The 25,063-nt window shown below is 35.0% G+C and overlaps 1 protein-coding gene across 2 annotated transcripts; it reads left to right on the forward strand.

Moving 5' to 3' along the window:
* The first annotated feature begins 1,610 nt into the window (after positions 1 to 1,610).
* On the forward strand, positions 1,611 to 23,537 carry LOC132043978 (uncharacterized). Of its 2 annotated transcripts, none has more exons than XM_059434454.1 (42): positions 1,611 to 1,858; positions 3,103 to 3,178; positions 4,089 to 4,169; positions 4,281 to 4,361; positions 4,859 to 4,935; positions 5,044 to 5,098; positions 5,253 to 5,301; positions 5,406 to 5,543; positions 6,283 to 6,364; positions 7,083 to 7,161; positions 7,250 to 7,299; positions 7,384 to 7,578; positions 8,457 to 8,532; positions 9,074 to 9,154; positions 9,220 to 9,300; positions 10,253 to 10,329; positions 10,455 to 10,509; positions 10,617 to 10,665; positions 10,845 to 10,982; positions 12,297 to 12,378; positions 12,458 to 12,536; positions 13,604 to 13,650; positions 13,842 to 14,053; positions 14,720 to 14,807; positions 14,882 to 15,061; positions 15,205 to 15,323; positions 15,398 to 15,470; positions 15,554 to 15,673; positions 16,780 to 16,848; positions 16,940 to 17,110; positions 17,193 to 17,240; positions 17,318 to 17,459; positions 17,596 to 17,693; positions 19,241 to 19,385; positions 19,466 to 19,551; positions 19,627 to 19,737; positions 20,551 to 20,625; positions 21,490 to 21,555; positions 21,684 to 21,872; positions 21,974 to 22,084; positions 22,368 to 22,448; positions 22,938 to 23,537. In XM_059434454.1, exons 1-42 carry the CDS (start codon positions 1,757 to 1,759, stop codon positions 23,121 to 23,123), a joined length of 4,200 nt encoding a protein of 1,399 aa, XP_059290437.1. In that variant the 5' UTR covers positions 1,611 to 1,756; the 3' UTR covers positions 23,124 to 23,537. The 2 variants fall into 2 exon arrangements, with proteins under 2 accessions (XP_059290437.1, XP_059290438.1); XM_059434455.1 differs by having other exon boundaries at positions 1,612 to 1,858; positions 14,942 to 15,061.
* Positions 23,538 to 25,063: the final 1,526 nt, after the last annotated feature.

The raw sequence follows: 25,063 nt of genomic DNA on the forward strand, positions 1-25,063 counted from the left end.
ATTTGCAAAAAAAAAGCGCTCAAATGTTAAAGTTTTCAACGATATACTTCTAAGATTATAAGTTTATATGAGTAATTTTTATTAAAAATTTGTAACTTTTAATATGTATACTATATTGTACATAAAAATATTAAGTTCAATGAAACCTACAGCTAAAAAGTATATCTTCCGCTGGTGAGTGATTGAATATAACTTTCAATGTAGAATCTAGTAGATCAGTTGGTTGACTACCTACGCCCTCACCTTATTGGTGAGAGTTCGAATCTCCATATTGTAATCTCTTTCCCCATTTTCTTTTTCCCTAACATCAATGTAATTAAAAAAAAAAAGAATATAAATTTACATACTATTTGTATTAATGGAAGAATGCAAGTATTCGCTGAAATAATCAAAATAAACACAAATCTAAAGTCACCCACTTAAAAAATGCAAAAAATAAAATAGAAAATAGACTGCAAATGTTAGACTTACCAAATGACGGCATTGTCGTATTGACGCTTTCTTCTTAGGAAAGTGACTCTTGGAATTAAAGTTTTATTTGATGTCATATTTCCTTATAACAATCTCTTTTATTTTTTATTTTTTTATAAATGTTTAAAATTCTTTTCCTGAATCAAATTTAATATTAAATTTTATCTCTCTATATTAATATTTTAGTTATAATAGCAGTAATTATTATTATACCAATACATTCTTTGTGATTATCATTTATCTCTTATGGCAATCTTACTCAGATATTAATTGATTGTACTAAATTTTTACGCTAAATTTTCTACTTCCGTTTCTTGTTATTATTTTTTATATTTAAAGCACTAGGTATTAAAAACGTACGTGTTTTAAAGAATTTTATTATTTGAAGGTCCAACAACACTAGTTACCAATTTATTAGTAATATATTAGCTTTTAATTTTTTAATTAATGAAAAATGTGTTAGGATTATTTGAATTTTTTTTCTTTGTTTTTTGATATTGGAAGTGAGACTCAAACACCATGAAAGTTGAAAATATAAATAAAAATTATCTCATAATTTCCATCAATTACAGGGCTTTAAGTAGTTGCATCAATAAAGTAATAACCTCTACCTATAACTAAATTATTAGATCATTACTGCAGCCGAGAAAACTAAATATTTTTGTAAATTATTAAAATCATTCTATAACAAAATAACTAATTATTCTAAAAATAGTATATCAATAAGACATGTTTCCAACAATATAAATTCAAACTCCCTTTGCTAATAAATTACTTACACTGTATATATAAAGTTAAAATTATTTTGTATATATATATATATAGAGTATATCTTTGAATCTCTGACTTTTTTGTGTATCTATTTTTTGTATTTTAAATCCGTTTAGTAATTTTTTTTGACAATGGATCTACGGTAAGCATTCTATGGAAAGAAAGATATCTATATGCAAGATTTTTGTGAAGATTATGCCAAATGAAAGAAATTTCTTGGCTAAAAAGGAAATTTCGATATTTATTTTCTTGCTGCTTGTACTATGACAGGGGGCCAGGACTATCGGCGTAATACTACTGTTTCTATATTAGAGTCTGACACATGAAATAAACAAGCACGTCAACTTGGACACCTTCTTTATATAAATAAATAATACTACTAACCTCGAACGCATTCCACGCTGCTCTCTATTTTTTCTTAATAATAAGGTGGGGTGTTAGTGTGTTACACAAAAATAATTCACTCAAGAAAAACATCGTAAGTGTTTGTTCTGTTTCTGTCTGCTTCACAGTAATGGCTACTGAGAGTGTAGTTGGGTTCGTCGGTTTAGATGATATCAGTTTGGAATTGGCTACTTCTCTTCTTCTTTCTGGTCACTCTGTTCAAGCATTCGAGGTTTGTTTTAATTTCTCTATTGTTACTCAATTTCTTTTAGACAAGAAGGGAATTCCAGTTCTTCTTGGATTGTTTCTGATCATGTTTTTGTCCTGATTCTAGTTTCTTGATTTTGGATCATTTAGTAGTACTCATCAAGATCATTGTCTAAGATTCAGGCAATGATTAATGAAGATCTTGAATTAATAGTTTCAAGAAAATTAAATCTTTAGTTTAACCGTTTGGATGATTTTACTTTTTCTTTTTGAAATTTTGGGGGTGGGGGGGGGGGTGTGTCTTTTTTTTTTTTTTTTTTTTGGGGGGGGGGGGGGGGGGGGGGGTTGGTTCTCACTTATATATATTTCCTCAAGCTATGACAATTGGGAAATATTTGATTTGAATGTGCTTACTGTTTATGATTATGTGGACAATCTTTGCAGCCATTCGTCTGTATAGGACTTATTAAAGAGAAGCATTCTTGCACAAGATACAGTTTAGGAAACGTATCAAGCAGAGTTAGATTAAATAGCAATGTCAGACAAGAAAAGACTGTTTCTTGCTTTCATTATGTACTACATTATAAGTTTATCTATTTCAGTTGATATGCTTCACATTTCTCTTCCATCTAGAGTGCATAGGACTCATCGTAGCTTAGAAAAAAGTTTAAAATTGTATATATTTTATCTGTGGGTTAAATACTTACTGCATAGGTACTTATAAATAAATAAACACTTACTGCAGTGGTGTAATTTATTCATTGTTTCGTCTGGAGAGGAAACTAACAAAACCTTTTTGATCCAACAAAACCCCCATTGTTTATGTGAGCTCAGAAGAAATAGCAAGTTGTGATTTAAGAAAGTAGATTAGAAGAAACGCTCTTTAAGTTTCCAATGCCTGATATTGGTCAGTGTTAGTATGGAGTTGCTTTGGAAAATTTTCCATTTACTATTAGCTTATTTGAAGATTTGTTTAGTTTCATTTCAGAATTCTAGGTAATTCTTTTTACAGACTTATATAATGTCAAGATTTTAAATCTTCTTTCCACATATAAAAAAAAGATGTTAAATTTTCTTTCTTTGATCTCTGAAATTGGGGCTAGGATAATTTCTTGGTTCATCATATGACATAAAGTTTCTATATTCAACATGAAAGAAAGTGGACAACCTATGTTCTGTCTACACTCGTCTGCTTCTTTTCTCATTGTCATCTGCTTAAGATTGGTAATCCCCTTGATCATTGGTGGTTTTGATATGTGGTATCAACAGGCAGGCAGTCCTTTGGTTGATAAGTTCTTAAAGCTAGGCGGTAAAGTATGTGCCAACCCTACTGAGGCAAGGAAAGGTGAGATCTGAGTTCACATTTTCTTTATGTTTCCTATCCCACAGCCTTCTCTTTCAGTTGTAATGTTTGGTTATAGTTCCCAGTTGAAACTATGTACAGAGAATTGATGAACACCTTAGTGGAAATCAAACCTTGTTCTTATCTTTGAAGAATCCTCATCCTCTTCTTTCAATAGTTTCCTTTCCAACTGTTTAAACTGCTATCATCACCATGTGCTTAACTCTTGTCTTTTTCCTGACCTAACATATCAATTTTTTTTTCTCAATGATCCATAAATTTAAATAGATTTGCCACCATGATTCAAGTTCCTTAAGATACTGAAAATCCCATTTTCAGCTCTCTCGTGCGGGAAATGATCTCGACATTACAAATTTTTAGCTTTTGTCTTTCCGTATGGAGTTTGGCCTTTCTTGTCTTTATGCGGCTGGTCTTTATTTCCTTTTTTCTGGTCGGAAGATTTTTTTTTTGACGCACTATTGCTAATTTGTTATAACCCTATGTTTTGAAGGAGCAAAAAAGATGTTGGGACTTGGGAATATAATGGAAATAATATATTGTGGTGATCTGGAACATTAGATGTAATCTATTGTAGCCTCCCAAAAGATTTTCCACCAATATTATGTTTCCTTTCGTGATTACCGGAAGACCTAAAAGAAGGTGATGTCTCCTAGGTTTTTGCTTTCTGATGTATACAGAAGATAGACCTCTCCTTTTGCCTGATACTGCCTTTAAAAATGATTGGCTTGAGGTCATCATTTAAACATGCTGCTGTCTCCAGTAAATACGATGGAGAGAAGCAACAATCTTTATAGCTTACCTTGCTTGACATTGTATGGTGAAAGTTCTTGACAGTTTCTCTAGGTGTCTTACTACGTACTAAATACTATTTGATCCACTTCACCATTTTCAGGAGTAGCTGCACTGGTCATATTGCTATCTCATGCTGATCAAATAAATGATTTAATTCTGGGTGACAAGGGCGTTTTAAACGGTAAAGTCTGTTCAGAGAATATATCCTATGTTGCTGTCTGATCAGTTTGATAAAGGCGTGATTCCTTTGCCTTCTCTTTCCTTCCTATTTATGTTTTTTCTTGCTTTACAGGATTAAGTAAAGACACAGTCATCATTTTCCATTCAAATGTATTACCTTCGCAGATTCAGAAGCTGGAGTTGGATCTAAGAGGTAACATCTTGATCTGACTTTAATTTCATAATTCATTGCAACATTTAGAAGTAATAAATTTGTCATATTTGTGCCCCCTGTAGATTTGAGTTTTCTTGTGATGTTTGAAGACTAATTGATGAATGACTATGCATAATATCTGTCTTGTGGTTTTTAAATTCTGGTTTTTATACTTCTTGCTATATAGTGCTTTAGGACTTAATATTCTTTTTTTTTTTTTGGTTAAATTTAAATCTATAAGATGAACTAGCATTTGTTATACGAATTTAATATAGATATCATAGCCCACTAGAGTATAAGCTAAGACTTGCAGGACATTACCATTCGTTATTTCTAATGTTTATCTTTGTGGGTTAAGTATCAAGGTGAACTAGGCACATGTCTAGGATTATCCTATACATGTAATGGGAAATTGGCAATATAGAATTTACACTTGTAGAACTGTCAACAAAACAGACATTGCTAATCTTAAACTATTCTTCTTTTGACTAATGCAGATTGTTATGGCACAAACTCCATTGTTGATATATATGTCTCAAAAGCAGTATCAGACGTTCTGAATGATAAAACTATGGTAGGACACCCCCGTGAGACCCATTTTTGAGTTCATTAGAAATTCATCTTTTACTTTTATCCTTTGCTGATGCCAGGAATTTTTGTTCTTTCTTTTCAATGATGGTAGATTATTTCATCTGGAAGTTCTGAGTCCATTGCTAGAGCACAGCCCATTCTTTCTGGTGCAGTAATTTGTCTTGCTATTCTGGATTTATTTTTGCATAAATTCACATTGAAATCATTATTCTTAATTTTTTTAAAAAGTATAGGAGCCAGAGAGAATTAGTTACTCTCATGTTTCTTTGCGTTTCTGAGTCAGCTTTTTCCTGTGGACAGCCATGTGCGCAAAGCTATACACCTTTGAGGGTGAACTTGGTGCCGCAAGGTACATTATTGTATATCTGCCTTGTCTACAAACTTTTGATGTTTTTCATGTCATTGTTGAGAAAAGTCGAGCGACTATAATATCGGTTACAATTATGCTTGCAGCAAAGCTAAAATGGTGATTGAGCTCCTTGAAGGAATTCATTCTGTTGCTTCGGTGGAGGCCATCTGTCTTGGTGCGCAAGCTGGAATTCATCCATGGATACTTTATGACATAATATCCAATGCTGCTGGAAATTCTTGGTGATTGCATTTACATTTTCATTTCATTTTAGCCTCATTTGATAGATAAGCACCTCTAGGCTTTTATGAAGGTGTTTTGTGTAATATCTTTAATTAGATAGTTTATTGTTCTAAAAAGAATATGATATGCATCACTGCTATTTCTCAATCTCTTACTCAGTGCTAAAGTTTATCTTGCCCTTGTCCACTTAGTTTCCTGGTACTATTACTGCTGGAAAATGTCTGCGAAGTAATGACCTATCCGACCTTCTTCACGAGTGCAAGAATTAGTGCTGAAAGAAAAAAGATGCTTGAAAGCATTTGTGCTGATTTTAAAGGATAGTTAGTTAAGAAGTCTTAAAGTGTGACTTTCATGTTCAAGTTCAAAATCTTTGCTGAATACTCGTGCACGATTCTGATCTTTAGTTTACAGTTGGGTGTTTGATTAAGTATCGTCGATTCGACCAGTTCAATGTGTCATCTTATGCTGAAAGTTATTTAAACTAAGTGTACACCTGGGCATCTCTTTGGGGTATGTTTATTTTTTCGTTGAGCAACGAGAAGTTAGTATTTTTTGAAAGATCTAATATTAGTCATTTGTCAAAGTCTTCATATCTTTAGTTGTAAGTTGACTTAGCTCCGATACTATGTCCTTTCTTTCTCATGTCCTCTGTTTGCTTTGCGTTACTTCTCTATGTAGCGATTAATTATTTACACATGCCGTCATTCTCAAACTTTTCTTAATATTCATTTTCTGCAGGGTTTTCAAGAATTCTCTTCCCCAGCTTCTGAGGGGAAACCAAACCAAACATCTCTTTCTCAACCTTTTCATTCAAAATTTGGTAAGACTCTCTAGTTGAGTTTCCATAATTCCTTTCTTTTGAGAGCTAACATTACTTTCAGATTCTGTTGTAAGATGAAATGCTCTTTCTGATCCTCAGTCTGTAATATCTTTATGGCTTATAGCAGGTAGAGCAGATAATGCACTCTTCAGAAAGAGAAACCATAAGTTTTAAATGCACATTCTTTCAGAAAGGCACCTCTCAGTGTTGCTTTTCTATTATTAATCCTGGGTTTTCCCATAATTATATATTACCTCTGAGATTCATTCTAAAAAAGATATATGTTACCTCCGAGATAGACTCATTTTGAGCTGGTGTGAATTTCAAGAATAAGATGTTTGAAAAGATTTTTATACTAATTTGGTAAGAATTGTTTAAAATGATAATTTGCAACGTGGAAAAAAAAATGGTCAGTTAAAAGGATGTCGCGTCAAGTTTGAAACAATATAAAGTGATACTAATTCATATCAGTTTGAAGAATTTAGAGGGAAAAAACTTTCCATGGAACGAAATAGGTCAAACTTCTTAAAATAAGCTCAAAAGTAAATAACACCTAATTTATCGGGGCAACGGGAATAACTTGAAAAATGCTGCATGATTTTTCTCTTTCATGGTGTTTCCACTGGCTATAGCTTGAAAAATCTTGTAATAATTTCTGTTATGTCTCTTTGACTGCTGTAGAGTTCCTATTCCCTAATTCTGTTTTGGTGCACTTCAGGGTAATGTACTAGACATGGCGAAATCACATAAATTCCTCGTTCCACTTTTAACTGTTGCTCATCAGCAACTCATAGCAGGCTAGTACATATTCCTTCATATTTTGTTTCGTAGAAGATAATAGTAACATTTAGATGTGATGTCAGCTGCTTTGCATTTAATTTACAGGATCATCACATCCCCAAGCACAGAAAGATGATGATTCTACAATGCTCAAGGTCAGGTTTAAGTACATAAGGTTTTCTTAGTCTAATGTAGCATGAGCTTCTTTTATCTGTGACTAACAGCAGAATGTGCTACAGGTTTGGGAAAGTTTACTTGGGGTAAATTTAGCTGATGCTGTCAATTCTGAAACTTACAACCCTGAGGAGCTGGCCAGTCAAATTACTTCCCAATCTGATACTGTGAAGCGAATTGGTTTCATTGGCCTTGGTGCTATGGGATTTGGCATGGCAACTCATCTGCTGAAATCAAATTTCTGCGTCCTCGGTTATGATGTAATGCCTTACATCTTTCATATTTGGTGCTGGACTAGTTCCTTGTCAAAATATAATTTTGGATGACTAAGTAGTAGATATCCTACCTAAATTAATGAATAGCTGATTTTCCACCAACTTTCAAGGAAAATAATACATTTTCTATTTGCTAGAAATTTTGAAATGTTTTAAAGAGTGAAGCCTTTTCCGTACACATTAGTCAGTCTAAGGCTGAATTTCAGGGAGTGCATCAGAACCATTATACATTTAAATTTGGGGTAAGATGTAAAAACCTATAATGTATCTGCACATAAAGCAATGTCAATTTAGGATAATGGCTATCGAGGAACTCTTTTTGACCTTAGAAAACGTGGAGAAGGTGATTCACTTTTAGGGTGTGTTTGATAGGTCAAAGTAAGAAAATGGTGGAAAAACTTGTTCATATTTTCGTCCACCTACCGAGAAGGGAAAAGCTAATCTTTTGATAGTGTTTCCCTCCCTTGTCCACTGTTACAAACTTGGAGGAATAAAACTGCAAGTGACAGTAGAACAAATCCTTTAATTTTGTACAGTATTTGAGGTCATGTCTGCACTGGTGGTTGTTATTTTCTGACTCTTCAAAGAATTCTTACAAGAAAATAGAAGCTGAAAATTACTTGCAAGACAGATTTTTGTTGACCTAAGAAAATATTAGTCCTTAATTTATTCCGATTGCTAACATTATTTTGTGCAATTGCTATATCGATAATCATCTCTCCTTACAAAACACCTTGAAGTGTAACCACATGCTTTATGTTGTGTATTTGCATCTATTTGCTGACTTCATGTGTTTCTTGTGATTTAGTTAAAGCTTATAACTAAGTGAAAGTAATGGCAGTCCTTTTCTCATGAAATTGTAGGTATATCCACCATCACTAGCTCGATTTGCAGATGCCGGTGGCTTGACTGGGAGTACTCCTGCAGAAGTATCTCAGGGTAAATTGAGATGCATTTTGAAGTGTGAATTATACATAAATAAACTGATGAGAATCTTCAGGTCTGGTTTTATCCGGAAATTTTGTCTGTTTGGAAAAGAGGTTTAAGTTCTAGGGGTCTGCTATTCTGTTTATTTTCTTAATCATCATTCATCATATTGAAGAGGAGGTTGTATGAGTTACTGCCTGGTCGAGACTAAGCGAGAACAAGGTTGACTAGCAATCTTATAAAAGACAAGGCCACCCTGTCCCCCTGGGGTCAAGAAGAAAATGAGAAGGGACTTGGGCTTCAGCCTCCATCATTCTTGGATTTGGTTGGCATAACCCAGAATAAGTCATCTGTCAGATAATTCTTTGTTTTCTGCTCAATAAGTCCAACGCAAAAGTAGTTTACCTACAAGATCATCTCCCTAAGATGTGATTGAAAGTTGCTTCTTTACTATTTGACGAGCAGTATGGCTTTGCAAAAGTTTGATGCTATATGCTACTTTCCGGTTTTACTGATCCTTTTAAATGTTTGTTTTCCACCTTAATTGTTTCAGATGTAGATGTACTTGTAGTAATGGTCACAAACGAACAGCAAGCTGAAAGTGTTCTTTATGGTGATCAAGGCGCTGTGTCAGGTAAATGCTATGCTCTCACTTCTACATCTGTGGGCAGGACTAACCATCTCTCCTGCTTTTTGTAGCCCTTCCATCTGGAGCATCTATTATCCTTTCATCAACAGTTTCTCCTTCATTTGTTAGCCAGCTCGAGAAACGCTTGCAGAGTAAGTAATCAACTTCCACTGAATTTTGCTTTCATTCTTGTAATACATTTCCTGGCATTTGCTTGTTCATTCTTTTCGAGTCAGTCCGTTCCTAAATATACCAGTTTAAGGAGTAGATATATACAACAACTACACCTCAATCTCGAGCAGGTTTGAGTCGTCTATATGAATCCTCACTGATCATGTCGCTCATATAAAATAAAAATAATAAGAACAAAAAGTAGTTGAATTTTTCTATATTTTCTACTGCTAGAAATCTCTGACAAGACAAAAAGACTAATAGAAAGCAGGAACAAAAGTAATCATACTACCATGACTAACACATATTCTTAACTAATTGTTATCGCCCTTTTAAATCTTTTTTCTTTATGCCCTATTTTTCTCCAAGTCTGCATGGATTCTACGAGATTAGGTCTTCCAAAACAAGGTATACCTCATCCCTTTTTAACATCTTACTCACCATGGGTTCACATGTGCATACTGGTGCATTTGGAGGTCGACGTAGGACATGCCCAAACCATGTCAAGGACCTTGTCTCATTTTATTCTGGCTATTGGCTACTTGCACCTTCAAGCAAAATTAACGTGTTGTGTGCATACTTGCATAAGCACATGTTTTTTATTTTTATTTTGGGGGATGGTATCTTTTTGATGATATGATATCCTTTCTGAATTAGAACAGACTGAATATTGGGCCTATGATTGGATATACTGCCTCTTCCAACACGTGACAGTGTCAATTTCAAGAGAACTAAGTGTAATTTAATGACCTCTTGATGTCTCACTTGCACTCTCTGCCAAACTGTGATCAGAGATTTTGAAATCTTGAGATTTCTCCAATTGCATTATAGTAATGGCTCTTTCTTTTCCATATATTCAGAGCATAATCCTCATATCAGTCACCTCTCATCGTTCTTGTAACTCACAGATGCTTGTCCTTTATCATTTGATAGGTGACTCGAAGAAATTAAAGTTAGTGGATTCTCCTGTTTCTGGTGGGGTCAAAAGGGCTGCTAATGGAACCCTTACGGTGCGAATATGAAAAAATTACCTTTCAAATCCTAGTTTTTGGTGATTGCCTTTAATATTTCAAAAGTGTTTTTGTTTGGATGAACCTTGTCTGGTAACTTACCGAAGTTATACCATCAATGCTAGATAATGGCATCAGGTACAGATGAAGCTCTCAAGCACACTGGGTCAGTTCTTTCTGGTAAGAAGTGGAATCTTTAATTTGGTCTCACAAATATCTTTGAGTACGTACTTTCCTTAGCAAATGTCTCTATTAAAACGCTGATCCTTGTGTGCTTCCCTAAACAGCATTAAGTGAGAAGCTTTATATTATAAGAGGAAGTTGTGGAGCTGCCAGGTACCTTTAATCTGAGTAGCATCTTTCCTGACCTCACTGTATCACTTGATTTCATAGTAGTTAGCTCGTTTGTGCATGCAAATACTTCTGCAATCATTTTTAATGACCTCGCTGTTTCTTCAATGAGTTTGTCCTGGATACATCGGTTATTGACTTCACCTTTATGCTGGATCCACCAGTGTTGTAAAGATGGTCAATCAACTTCTTGCTGGAGTTCATATTGCATCAGCTGCGGAGGCAATGGCATTTGGTGCTCGATTGGGTCTTAATACAAGACTATTGTTTGATGTCATCACAAATAGTGGGGGAACATCTTGGTAGGTAACCCATGCCGTATTGAAGAAAAAAAAAATCCTTCTTTTCATTCAAGTATAATTAAAAAAGCTGTGCTGTCCTGCGTTTTAGTTTTGTTTGCTACAGTGCATGGCGTTAGATTAGTTTATTAAATATTATTCTGGACCTGATTTTTCTGATATGTAGTCGTGAACATTATAATGCTTTAGTGCTGAAAGCAGGATGCGGTCCTATAATTAGAAAGAGGGGAATCATGGACTCCTTTATGATTGAGAGTGGGTCCAAGCTATATACTTTTTTAATTTAGTCTGGAAGAGAAGTCAGTTCTTTTCTGAATAGTTTGATGTTTCTGTGTAAAAGTGGTCTTTTATGCTTATCATCTTTCCGAGATGCTCACTCATGATTGACTTTAACCAGGAAACCTTCAAAAACTTTTGTTCTCCAAGGAATCATCTCAGCTTGTTTTGCATGAGTTGTCGGTTGGTTCTTTGGTCATTGTAGAAATAGTTATTGAATTGTATGTACCGCCTCATTTAAAATATAAATTAGTAAAAAAAAGAAAAAAAAAAGGGGGTTACTTATATTTATTTAGCTGTATCTTATACAGTTGCGAGACTCAAATCAAGACCTTTTTGTTCTATATTGTGCGTATCATTTCATCTAAAATGTTTGTTGTTAGAGATTGGATACTTTTATTTGGTTAACTATTTGTTCATCAATAGTTGATTGATTGATGCTTTCAACCATAGTCATTTTCTGATACTTGATAGGAAAAGCTTCACCATTTTATCTTATTTAACCTACTTTACCAGCAAAGTGAGGATTTTCTTAAGACATGCTAAAAACATGTGCGTATTTCTTTTTTTCTTTTTCTTTTTTCGGAGGAGGATAGTGTCTTCTGTGCATGAGTTGTGAGAGAGTTTACAGATTTATTGGTTTGTCTCATGGTGTTAGGCAGGAAATCAGGTTGTTTAATTCATTGGTTAGTGGAACTGGGACAGTGTTAGACTGATTAACCTTGGATTTATTTGCTCAAATACCAGCATACATGCTTAACTTTTATGGTGTCTTCTAATTCTCAACTTGTAGGAAATGAGGTTCGGAGCTCTTGTAATATCCTAGTTCAAACATGATATACCACCCTTCTGCTTTCCTCACAACTCCAAAAATGTTAACTGATGCCTGAGAAATTCTGATTTTCTGCCTGCTTTGCCTGCTTTCATTGTTCTCTCAATCCTAATTCATCATGGAGCTATTTACTTTCTAGAAATTCTATGGCATAAGATTTGTGTCACTTGTGTGAACAGTAGAATTTATTCGGATTTGTCTTTTTGCAGGATGTTTGAGAATCGTGGGCCACACATGATAGAAAATGATTATACGCCGCTTTCTGCACTTGATATCTTCGTGAAGGATCTGGTGAGGCTGATAAACATTGAACATATTCATATTGTAGCTGTGTTAACATTGGTTTTTAATTTTCTTATGGTTATAACAGGGCATTGTTTCTCGTGAAGGCTCATCACGCAGAGTACCGCTTCATATTGCAAATATTGCGCACCAATTATTCTTGTCAGGTGTTAAGAGATCTTTTGCTTTCTATTTTAACTGTATGCTTCATTTGCTTCACTACAGTTGTCCAACACTCCAGCAAATGAGATTTTTCATTTTCATCCCCCAACTTGCCTCAATCAACTTCAAATACCGTTTCATTGATTGCAGCATTATTGACAGTTTCAAAATTTTGTTTAAGTATTACAACGACAAGATACTCAAACTGTCTAGGCTTGCTTATTACTAGTGTCACTATAACATTTAGTTTCTTTGTCGAGTCACTCCTCTGTATAGAAGAAAATTCTTGATGCGTGTAGATTATTGTCATGTGGTGGAACCTTAATTATTTATGGTCAAAAGACTGCGACTTTACTGGTGCTGATTAAAAAGAAGAAAACATTAAGTACAATAAAGTTGGGTTTCTCATTTTCAGCCTTATGGTCTATGGATATTTCATTTCAGCTTATTTTCTTCACCAATTTGTTGTCTGCATCTGGAAATCATTCCTGAATATCATGCTAAACTAGTACTAGGTGGACCCTGTTGAAAAGATCTTTGTGTCGCTGGTTCTTTTTTTTTTCTTTTTTGTGAAAAATTGGACGAAATAGAAATCTCCCAGTCATATTTTCCTTTATATTTTGATGTAGAAGTTTGTGGGGCCCAATGCTTGTAATGAAACATGAAATTAAGAAAATGTGGTTAAACTAGGCAAGGGGTTGGGAGAAGTGGTGACGGGAGGGGCAAAGTGATTGGTCTCTTAGTGGGAAGAATTGCTGACACCCAGCTGAATAGGTGGTCCCCTTATTCCAGCCAATATCAATCATGGCTTCCAATAAAGCATTTAAATAGTTTTAAATGGCTTAGATTTGTGAGTTCTGTGCCATCTCAGCCAGGGTTTAGCCAGATAAAATTGTGGACCTGTCCTCCTCAGAAACCCTTCTTTAACCAACACAAATTACGCCTTTTTCTAATTGACTTATGTTTAATTTAATGGTGCTTGAGCATGTAGTTGAACTGCTGTACTGCAGAAATACAGTCTTTCATGTTGTGTAATCTGTCTTCGTACTGTTCACAATGTCTCATGGATTAGGTTCTGCTGCTGGATGGGGTAGATTGGATGATGCTGCCGTAGTCAAGGTATGAACAGCGTATATAATAAGAGATGCCATGTTAATTAAGGTTTGAATTTGTGAAGATATAAGAGCCAAAGGCAATTTCGCTTCTCTCTGTTAAATATACTGCAGCATGAAAAGCTATTTGATAGGCATAAATTGTTAGGAAAAAGCTTCAGCTAATTGTTACCATCTACTCTATCTCAACTTCTGCAGGTCTATGAGACGCTGAGTGGAGTCAAGGTTGAAGGCAAACTTCCTGTTCTCAATAAAGAATCTGTATTGCAGTCCCTTCCTCCTGAGTGGCGAGCGGATCCCATCAATGAAATACGTACATTAACAGAAAATAGTTTGAAGACTTTGATTGTTCTGGATGATGATCCAACTGGGACTCAAACTGTTCACAATATTGAGGTCCTGACAGAATGGTAAGATGCTTCTAAAAATTTCAAGAGGCACTTTAGTTACATTTTCTAAAAAATTATCTCTGGATTCATAAACAGAGACTCCTAGCTAGTGTAACCAATTCAAAATGGTATGGCAAGAAGATTGAGTTTCAAAGTGTACTTTCTTCTTTCCTTTATATGTGTTGCGTACTATGCATGATATCCAAGGTGCGGAAGTAGGAAGACAGAAATAATTAACCAACATCCCCATTCGCAAAGTGTAGTCTATAGGCCAATCACTATATTCACTGGTGTGACAGACCAAATAAACGGAAGTAGAGTCCAGCTTTTTGTGGAACTAGATACTTGTAATGTTAAACTTAAATAAACTAGCAATAGATACATGTCGCCCAGTTCTTTATCCATTTCCTTCATTCTCTTGTTCGTACAATGCAAAGAGAGTTGAGATTTATCTTGTTTAATACATTGAATCACAATAATAGAAAAATGACAACTATAGAATTACCTTTCCTTGTTAGCTTGAATCCCCATCATTCTCTCTTCTCCATCTGGCTTTATAAATGCTCTTGGTAAACATAGTTCTTATCTCCATCACCGATGAAACTTTGTTATTTGATCCTTATATAGATGAAAACTTCTAAATATTTTTATTATTTTTACCAGTCATGAACTTGCTAATTTTTGCAGGAGTATTAAGTCACTTGTTGAAGAATTCAAAAAGAGGCCTAAATGCTTTTTCATTTTGACCAATTCTCGAGCTTTGACTTCTGAGAAGGTAAAAGACTTGAGTTGAATAAGAGTTTCTATATCGAATTCCTTCAAGGAATTTTTGTATGTAAAGTCTAACAGCTGCCGGCTAAGTTACCTATCTCGTTGATTGCGAGACCACTGACTGAAGCTTCTCACCAGGCTAGTGCATTGATAGCAGATATCTGCAGGAACATTGATTCTGCTGCCAAGTCAGTGGAGAAAGCAGACTATACAGTGGTTCTGAGGGGTGATTCAACCTTACGAGGTCATTTCCCTGAGGTAAGGATGGAGATCAGCTGACAGAAATTAAACCCGATGTTGGCCTTTCTTGCCCCAACTTGTTTGGGATTGGGTTGTAGTTGTTGTTGTTGCTGTCTTCCTTTCTTGACACGCTTCATAAGATTTCTTTTTATGCTACCTAGGAAGCAGATGCAGCTGTTTCTGTACTGGGTGAGATGGACGCATGGATTATCTGCCCCTTTTTCTTACAAGGAGGCCGTTATACCATAGGAGATACGCATTATGTTGCAGATTCTGATAGGTACTATTCTAATTTGACATATATTAGTTGTTTGCACTTGCCGGAAATCACTGATTATGCCTTCTTGTCTACAGGCTTGTTCCCGCAGGTGAAACAGAATTTGCTAAAGATGCTGCATTTGGATACAAATCCTCCAACCTCCGTGAGGTCAAGCCTTGTCTGTTTCTAAGGAAAACACGTTTTCTGTTTCAGACTAAACTGAAGTAGTTGTTATTCTGTTTTTTTTTTAGTGGGTAGAAGAAAAAACAAAGGGCCACAGACCTGCTAGCAGTGTTTCATCTATCTCCATCCAGCTTGTAAGAAAAGGTGGACCAGATGCTGTTTGTGAACATCTCTGTAATTTGCAGAAGGTACATAAGCATCATCACCTTACCCTGTGTGTTACATAATCGCTTTTTGGTATTTTATTGCCTCCATTAGTTCATTAGTATCCATCATCTGACTGTGTTAACATGGCTAATTTATACTCGGTGACTATTTCCTCTTTTAGCTATGTACTTTTCTTTTGTACAGCTCTTAACATGATCTCGGGAGTTCCTTAGAGAATGGACTTCGTGTTAGAAGTTTGCTCTGTGTGTCTTTTGGACTGATATTATTCTACAGCGGGAGCTTTGTATGTGAGTTTTGGTTCATACACAGAAAGCTTGGATATGAGCCCGTTTGGATTGGCTTATAAGTTGCCTATAAGCTATTTTTAGCTTTTTTGAGTGTTTGGCTGGCCAGCTTAAAGCCATGTTGTGCTTAAAATAAGCCCAAAAAAATAATTGGGCCCGTTTGACTTAGCTTATCTAAAGCAGCTTATAAGCTGAAAACAACTTATAAACAAAAAAAAATAAGTTGGACTACCCCAACTTATTTTTTTTTTTTGGCTTATAAGCTGTTTCCAGCTTATAAGCTGCTTTTTTTTAAGCCCATCCAAACAGGCTCTATGACTTAAAAATGGAAATATGAGCTTACAAGGTCATAGGCACATACTTTCTCAAATCCCTCATTATAGCCAAAACTTTGCCCAATTTTTTAGAATTATGCATACTGGACCTTTAAACTTCTCTTAGTTCTCTTCCATAACATTACTGTCATGTGCCCACAGTCTAATAAGAAGTTTACTGACAGTTGCTGATGTTTAGCAAAAGTAGAAGACCCTTGAGGCTCTAAATGTTTTGAAATTGCAAGTGAAAGGCAGAGTCGCAGATGGTAGTTAGCATCTATATTCACGACTGCCAATCTAGTGCTAGACAATTTACTGCATAAGCAATCATCTTGTCACATGTTTCCTTCTGAAGAGCTTCGCAGAATCTTTTGATGTTAGTCCCTGAACTACTTTGGGCTAGGGAAAAGGAACCTTGCACTTCGCTGTGAGCTTGGGGAACTTCTTGCCCGCTTGATTTTTCCCTTCCTTGACAAAAACTTGACCTTAATTCTTTGTTGATCCTCATTGTATTTCCTCTGTAAACAGGGTTCAACATGTATAGTCAATGCAGCTAGTGAAAGAGACATGGCTGTATTTGCTGCTGGAATGATACAGGTCTTATAGCATTCCTGTTACATTTGATATTAGTTCTTTTTCATGTCTGTGAGATGTAAGTTGATCTTCATTTTCTTTGCTCTATATGCAGGCAGAACTTAAAGGAAAACACTTTTTATGCCGTACTGCTGCCAGTTTTGTTTCTGCTCGAGTTGGAATCATCCAGAAATCTCCAATTTTGCCAAATGATATTGGAATAAATAGAGAAAGAAATGGTGGACTTATTGTTGTGGGTTCATACGTTCCAAAAACAACAAAGCAGGTCAGAATATAACAAGATTTGATAGCTTAATTTCTATATCTATTGGCATTTCCGTCAGACTGATATTTTAAATTTACTGCAGGTTGAAGAACTAAAACTGCAATATGGTCATGTTTTGAAGACTATAGAGGTAATTCTGAATACTGTACTTGATACTTTCGCTGAAAATATGAAGCTACATTTTAATTTCCTTTTCCTGAAAAGTAGATTTCAGTTAATAAAGTTGCCATGGAGTCATCAGAAAAGAGGGAGGAAGAAATCAATCGAGCTGCTGAAATGGCAGATGTGTACCTTAGAAACAACAAGGATACTCTTATAATGACCAGTAGAGAGCTGATCACAGGCAAAAGTGAGTTTTCATATTATCTTATGATGAATACTATTTCCTTTCCATCCTGATTTTGTTTGCATTCACTTTTTTGTGCTTATAACATACTGTAGTAAAAAATATTAATTTTGGCTGCTGATCATCTGACAATGCCCAGCTCCTTCTGAGAGTTTAGAGATCAATTTCAAGGTAAGCTCAGCACTGGTGGAGATAGTTAGGCGGATAACCACGAGGCCTCGTTATATTCTTGCAAAGGTACTTCTTTTATCCCTGAATGCTTGTATCACATTCTCCTATATTATGTGCATGTTAGTGGAAGAGACATTTATCATGTTCATTACTTTTATGTAGTTCTTTCTTTCCCTCACTTAGCTTTCTGTTGAGAGGTGTCAAATAAAGGGACAAGAGTTCGAAGGATTTGTCAGTCTAATGGTTGACTGACGAAAGTCAAAAGCGGGTCTAGGTTGCAATTGTAAATACATATTATTTTTCTTATTTAAGAGTCCTAAAGCATGTGTATACTTGCCTAATCCAAAGATAGGGGCAGGGATAATGTGGATAGAAGCAAATAGTAGGTTGAATATGACAAATGACTGTGAATCTAGAGACACAAGAATCAACAGATCTAGAACTTGTTATTTACTCCAGTATGTAACTCTTTTTAAGCATTCAAGAACTAAGGACTAGTGTTTAAGAGGTGGGGGCCTGAGGCGAGGCGTTTATGCAACACGGGGAGAGGCGTAAGCCCTGAGACACGGGGCATAAGTCCCATGGATCTATGGGGCGTATGTCTCATGTATCTTCACTTTTATTATTTTATTACTAAAAAATAAGCAAAAGTAAAGTTTTCATTAAAAATCCTGCAAATCCTGCAAATAAATTCAAATAAATCACCAATAATATAAAAAGAATTATTATAATTATTATTTGAGAAAGGTAACAACACAAAAAATGATAATAGCCTAGATAATCTTTAAAATGAAATCTTCATTTACTTCATAATCAATCTCCAGATCTATTAGTCCTTCCCGACCTCAACTAATATTTGCACTGACTTTTATTTGTATATTCATAGAAGAAGAAGGTCAAAAAGTGTAAGAGCAATGACAAAAAATAGATAAAGTTGCTTCAGGAAAATAGTGTTATGAAATCTCTATCATATCAATTTCAAGCATAATCATCTAAAAGAAACTATTTATGGCAGTGTTATTTTCTATGAGAGTTGCTTTCTTTATTTATATAGTTTAGTAAAAATCACTACAACATGATAACATAAAGTATAAATATCATTATACCAATAATAAAAATCATAATTTATAGCAAAAATATTTTTAAAATAATAAAAATTAAATTTAACGCCCGGGGCGTACGCCTTTACGCCTGGGAATTACGCCCCAAATTCTAGGGCGTACGCCCTATGGATCTACGCCTTTCATTTGCGCCCCGGAGCGTTTTTGGTACCCCCGCCCCGAAAACGCCTCTAAAAACACTGCTAAGGACACCTTTGGGGGAAATAAATCTGACAACTTCATTTTTTAAGTAAAGAAAACTAAGGACACTATGCCCGACTTTTCTAATCAGGGTTCTTGTTCGTCCTCTTTTTCTAGTTGCACTCGTTTAAGGGAACCTAAACTTCTTTTTTAAACTCTTTTACTTGAAAGCATGTACTGTCAATCTTTTCGGTGAAACAACATCTCTATCTTGCTTCATTATCTTGAATATTCTCTGAAAATGTTCAATGAACTTAAATAAACAGAAATTGTTGTAGTGTTTGACCGATTGCTTTTCTTCTTCTTTCATAGGGAGGAATTACCTCATCGGATCTTGCTACAAAAGCTTTAGAGGCAAAACGTGCTAAAATAGTGGGACAAGCTCTTGCAGGTATTCCATTGTGGCAGCTTGGTCCTGAAAGCAGACATCCAGAGGTTCCATATATCGTCTTCCCAGGTAATTTATGGTAGTTTCTTATCGCTGTTGGATACCTGTACTTTGGATCCCTAATATATAGCTATCAATGTGAACATCAGGTAATGTTGGCGACAGTAAAGCTCTGGCAGAGGTAGTGAAAAACTGGGCTCATCCTGGCAGATTATCGACTAAGGAACTCCTGCTGGTAAAATGGCGCTCTGCTTTAATGATTTTCCCGTTTCTTTTACATCTGGCCTTAAACTATCAGTTCTGGCAATAGGAAGCTGAGAGGGGAAAATATGCTGTTGGCGCTTTTAACGTCTACAATTTGGAAGGAGTTGAGGCAGTTGTTGCTGCAGCAGAGGAGGAAAATAGTCCTGCTATCTTACAGGTATAAGCAGAGTCGTCATTAGTGGTAGCCCTACTAGCCCTGATAAGTTTACTTTAGAATGTTGACATTGTTACAACTTTTGAAAACAATTTTTGCATGCACTGTAGAAAGACACTCCCTCCATCCATTTTTACTTGTCCAGTATTGACTTGGCACACCCCTTAAGGAGCAATAAATACAATGACAATTTTACTATATCACCCTTTGAATATGATAATTCAATATTTGGGAAATGATTTTAGTTAATAATAAGGGTAAATTAGGAACTAAGTGATAAATTCTGTCTAGGTTTTCCAAACTGGACAACTAAAAGTGGACATCTATTTTTTGTATAGTGGACAAGTAAAAGTAGACGGAGGAACTAACATTTTTCTTAAATTTGTAATAGTGCTAAAAAATCACGAAAGACGACCACATCGTGTTCCTTTGAAGATTCTTTTTTTTTTTTTTTTTTGTTATCTTGATACTACTAATCTGTTTTAATTTTCACTTTTAATATTTTACTTCAGAATACCTGACGTGATAGTTTTTAACTTTCTTAGATTATATAAGTTAGTTTACAGGAGATACTATGACATTTTTTTTTTGTGGTCCTTTGATTGAGGGCTCTATCTTAGTTTATTACTTTTTTCTAGGTTATTACTTTTTAAATTTGAAGTTCTTCACTTTCCCACATCTTTTTCCATCTTCATATATGTTCTTCTGACTGCTTAATCTGTTGATGGGGGGAAAAGAAGGGAAGGCATCCCTATTTGAACTTAATTTCTGGTTCATGTGCTACAATAAGATTCTTTGCCTTTTTTTATCCTCCAGATCCATCCTAGTGCATTAAAGGAAGGAGGAGTTCCACTCGTCGCATGTTGCATATCAGCTGCAGAACAAGCATCTGTAAGTGATATTCTAGATAATGAGTCAAATTGTAGCCACCCTGGAATAATGAATAAATAAATGGATAAAAATTGAACTGCTGCTCCTACTAGACAAGAAACATGGATTTGCACTACAGTGACTAAGCGAGCCTGTTTGCTGCTGCAATTTTTTGTGGACAAGTGAAAAATCAATATAAGCAGTGATCAATCAAAAGATAGGATCAAAAAGACTGTCCACTTAGCCATTTGCACACCCCTTAAGAAAATACCAACTCCTAGAAAAAAAATAGGTAATTTGACTAAATTGCCCCTAATTAAATAGGTATTGGGATTTGATCACATAGCACTTAATAGGGGTAAATCTGAAAAAATAAGGTTAATTCTTTTTTGATTTGATAAGTGGACACTCTTTTTGATCCGGAGGGAGTATGTTTCTTTGCTAATTATAGGGGATTTTTAAATCTATCAATAGGATAAAACAGCATAAAAAGAAAGAAATATTTACTTAGAAATGATTGAGTTGCTCCAGTACTTTTTAGCATAACTTGCACAGGCTTTTGAAGCGGTAAAACATGAAGTTTCCTATATATTATGGATTATGTCGGGTGTCAAATCTGTGATCCAGAAAAGGTCTCCTCTCTTAATATCTATGCTCTTGGATTAACAATTTAGTGTTAGAAATGTTGAACAGATGTAGGGCTTGAGGAGTAATTATTTTTTGTCATGTCATATATCTGAACTTCTATCATAGGTATGTATAAACAGGGTTTTTTGGATGAATGAAAACTTAACTTGGAAATTCTGAGTGGTGATCATTGTGCCTCTGCGTGTTCTTTATCTTGCTTGATCTCCGAGAATGCATTAACCATATACATAATGACAGGTTCCTATAACAGTTCACTTTGACCATGGAAATTCCAAGCAAGAGTTATTGGAAGTTCTTGAGATGGTTAGTTTCATTTGCTAGTAGTGAACATACTTATTATGCTGCCCCCCTTTATTAAACTTTTTGCCCAACCAAATTGAGCTCAAAGTTTCTTATGTCAGTGTGCTAACTCCTAACTTCAACCACTACAGGGATTTGACTCACTCATGGTAGATGGCTCACACCTTTCGTTCAAGGATAATGTTTCCTATACAAAGTACATTTCTTCATTGGCACACTCGAAGAAGATGTTGGTAGAAGCTGAATTGGGAAGATTGTCAGGTACTGAAGATGATTTGACTGTAGAAGACTATGAAGCAAAGCTGACTGATATTAATCAGGTTCCTTCCCCTCCCTCTCTTTCCCTCTCCCCAGCCCTTCACCCCCTGGTTAAAGTTAATTTTTTCACTTTTCAAACTTGCTTTCATATGATGATTTTCAGGCAGATGAGTTCATTGATGCAACGGCCATAGATTCTTTGGCAGTGTGCATCGGAAATGTTCATGGAAAATATCCTCCAAGTGGCCCAAATCTTAGACTTGATTTGCTGAAGGTCTCGTGCATATTTTCTCTCCCTTTTTTGATTCTTTTCCATCTTCTAACGTAAGATCAGGGTTAGCTGACCTTGGGTTTTTAATATGCCAATCAATATGGACCACGAGGGAGGACAATATTTAGTCAAAAACACTTCAATATATCAGATTTCTGCTTTTTTCCATGAGAAAATGACCACTTGCAAAGATATGCATGATGCTAAACATTTTTGTGACCTATGATTACTCATGTCACGTTTTTATACTTTAACTCACTCATTTCTCCCCTTTTTCTGAGTACAGGACCTCTATGGCTTGTGTTCAAAGAAAGGAGTTCATGTTGTTCTTCATGGAGCTTCTGGGCTGTCAAAGGAAATAATAGAGGTATACGAAACTCTTTTAACACCTTTGTACTGATTCATTTTAGTGAAATAGATAAAGGGCAAGAGGGAAGTTGAACAGGCTGAGTACAAATAAAAGGATGGAATTGGGATTTCCTTAGATCGTGTGGCAACTTAAATTTATAAGGGTAATTGTGGAAAATTTCTCGCTGTTGAAGGTCCTATCCCTACCATTAATGTTTTAACAAGCTTAGTGGTAATCGGGGGTTGGTGATGGCCCTTTGATGATTTGAGACTCCTTGAAGAAATGCAAAAGAACAACAACTGCACTTCAATCACAAACTAGTTTAGATCGGCATATAAATCCTAAAACATCCATCCTCCATCTGCGCTCTTTCATTTCAAGACTTAGTTCGTTAAGTTCTTGAAGATTTTGTTTCGGTAAACAAGTCATTTTTTTGGTTTTACTGCTAGGATTAGATTATAGACAATCCCAGATTAACGTTCAGCTTACTCTTACTGTAATGAACAGGAATGTATACGGCTAGGTGTCAGAAAGTTCAATGTTAATACTGAAGTGCGCAAGGCTTATATGGATGCATTGAGTAGCCCAAATAAGAAGGATCTCATTCATGTCATGGCTTCTGCAAAAGAAGCCATGAAAACAGTGATTGCTGAAAAGATGCGTCTGTTTGGCTCAGCAGGGAAAGCTTGTTAATGTTCTCGGCCATCCCTAAGCTAAGATTAAGGGGGTGACACACCTGATCAAGCGGGCTACTCCTGGGAACGAGGATAGGTAATATTATTATGTGGTTTATGATCGTTATCACAAATTGAATATCGTGTTAATGTGTTTGCCCTAGCCCGTAAGAATAATAAAGGTACAAGTTGTAACATCAGATGCCCGTCAGCACGCCTTACTATCATGAGCTCTTTTAGCCTCTACTCAAGACTCGTGGCAGTTTGTGAAGTTCAATAATCATTCTTTCTTTTTCCCATTCTCTTGTTACTATTTATTATGGTTTAGATTTGCTTGCGTCTTGGATTTTACAAGTCAATGTAAATGACGCTAATGATCTTGTAATGAAGAAGACGGAAATAATCTTCATGTTCACCATTTTCGCTCCCCAAACGCCGGTCCTGTTTTGCAATTTACATTCTATTTTTGTTATTTCTACCAGCTTTTCGTTGGAATTTAAATTGATTTCTTGCAAGACAGAGATTTTTTTTTTGACTTCTAACTCAAGGTTTTCTCACGTGATTATAAGAGGGTCACTTGGAACATAAAGAAACGATTAACATTGCACAATCTGTCTTAAGTAAAAAAGTATGATAAATCCACTTAATAAGGTTATTTCTCAGACATTAATGTATCTTGTTTTAGAAGCGTTTACTTAAAGTTTGATGTAGTTGTTCTGCAAAGGGTGACAAAAACGGAAAATTTTGTATCGTCAAGATATATTTTCATTGACCGGAGGAAGTAGCATGTTAGTTTATCATTTATTAAAATATAAAAATATTCAGTAATGTCTTAATTATCAAATACTCCCTCCGTTTCATAATGAGTGTGTTTCTAAAACATGCGTATTAAAAAATTATTGATGCAATTTGAAGTTTACCAAATTATTTCTATATAATAAAAATAAATTATTTTTTTCTCTTGATTAGAGCATGCACTAGTAGTATATCTTTTAACATCATTCAGATGTTACTTTTAACTTGTTAGTTTTTGTCTAAGGGTAGAATTGAAAAAAAAAATAGTTAATTTATGTCTTGATTTTGTAAGATGAAATTAACGACAAAATTTTTTAGGTAGGTGTGTCTTTTAAGTAACATGATTGTATAATTTTTTCGAGAAAAAAATCAGCCCGCTATCACAATTCACAAAAGAGAAGGATTCATAAACACAAAATGTTTCAAAATCTTGGGAGAAAACAATATTAAACTAAAGAGGTAATCCCTCAATAGAAGATCTCTTTATATCTCAACTCCAAAATCCATGGGACGTTACAAAAAATAAATCCACTCGACTTAAATGGATAAATACCAGCACGTAGAAAGAAAAATACAAAATCAATAATTGATCTTATCTTCCAAAAACGCTTTTAAAAGATATGACGTATTAATTTTCTATGAAATTACAACTTATCCTCATGTAACCCCCACTTTAAATTAAATCATACGGACAAAACGGAGCACAATAAAGGAAAAGTGCAACACAAACAGATGCCAGCAACATTAAAACTCTGATTTTCTCTATCTCGTCCCTTATATACACACACATCTTTCAGTGTTATAGTTGTCAGCAAAAACACGAGTCCGTTGCATTTTGCACCCTTAATGTGTGTTATGTTTTGTGATTTGTGACTTATCTATTTTATTTCACAATTCAACAGCAAAACAATAAAATTCTTTTTTTTTTTTAAAACAGGGCAAAATGAAATAAAAAAGACAAAATAAAACTCAAATAAGAAAAGAGAGTTCAAATTTAAAAACAATATTAAAGATAAAGAGGTAAGTTCAATAGAAGATCTCTTTATATCTCTATGATTACCTCGATTTTCTTCTCTCTTTGCAAATTTAAGTTTTCCTTTTGACGTTACAAAAAATAAATCCACTCGACTTAATTTGAAGATTCCATTTAGGAGCCTAGAAAAA

Source organism: Lycium ferocissimum, unplaced genomic scaffold, assembly GCF_029784015.1.
Source record: "Lycium ferocissimum isolate CSIRO_LF1 unplaced genomic scaffold, AGI_CSIRO_Lferr_CH_V1 ctg32, whole genome shotgun sequence".
In the NCBI taxonomy this organism is placed as follows: Eukaryota; Viridiplantae; Streptophyta; class Magnoliopsida; order Solanales; family Solanaceae; genus Lycium; species Lycium ferocissimum.

Bases quoted from the DNA above. Each gene is read 5' to 3' on its own strand.
- LOC132043978 (XM_059434454.1), top strand. From the start codon at position 1,757: ATGGCTACTGAGAGTGTAGTTGGGTTCGTCGGTTTAGATGATATCAGT. The intron at 4,936-5,043 runs GTAGGACACCCC...CAATGATGGTAG, and splicing joins TTCTGAATGATAAAACTATG to ATTATTTCATCTGGAAGTTC. The intron at 9,155-9,219 runs GTAAATGCTATG...TGCTTTTTGTAG, and splicing joins TGATCAAGGCGCTGTGTCAG to CCCTTCCATCTGGAGCATCT.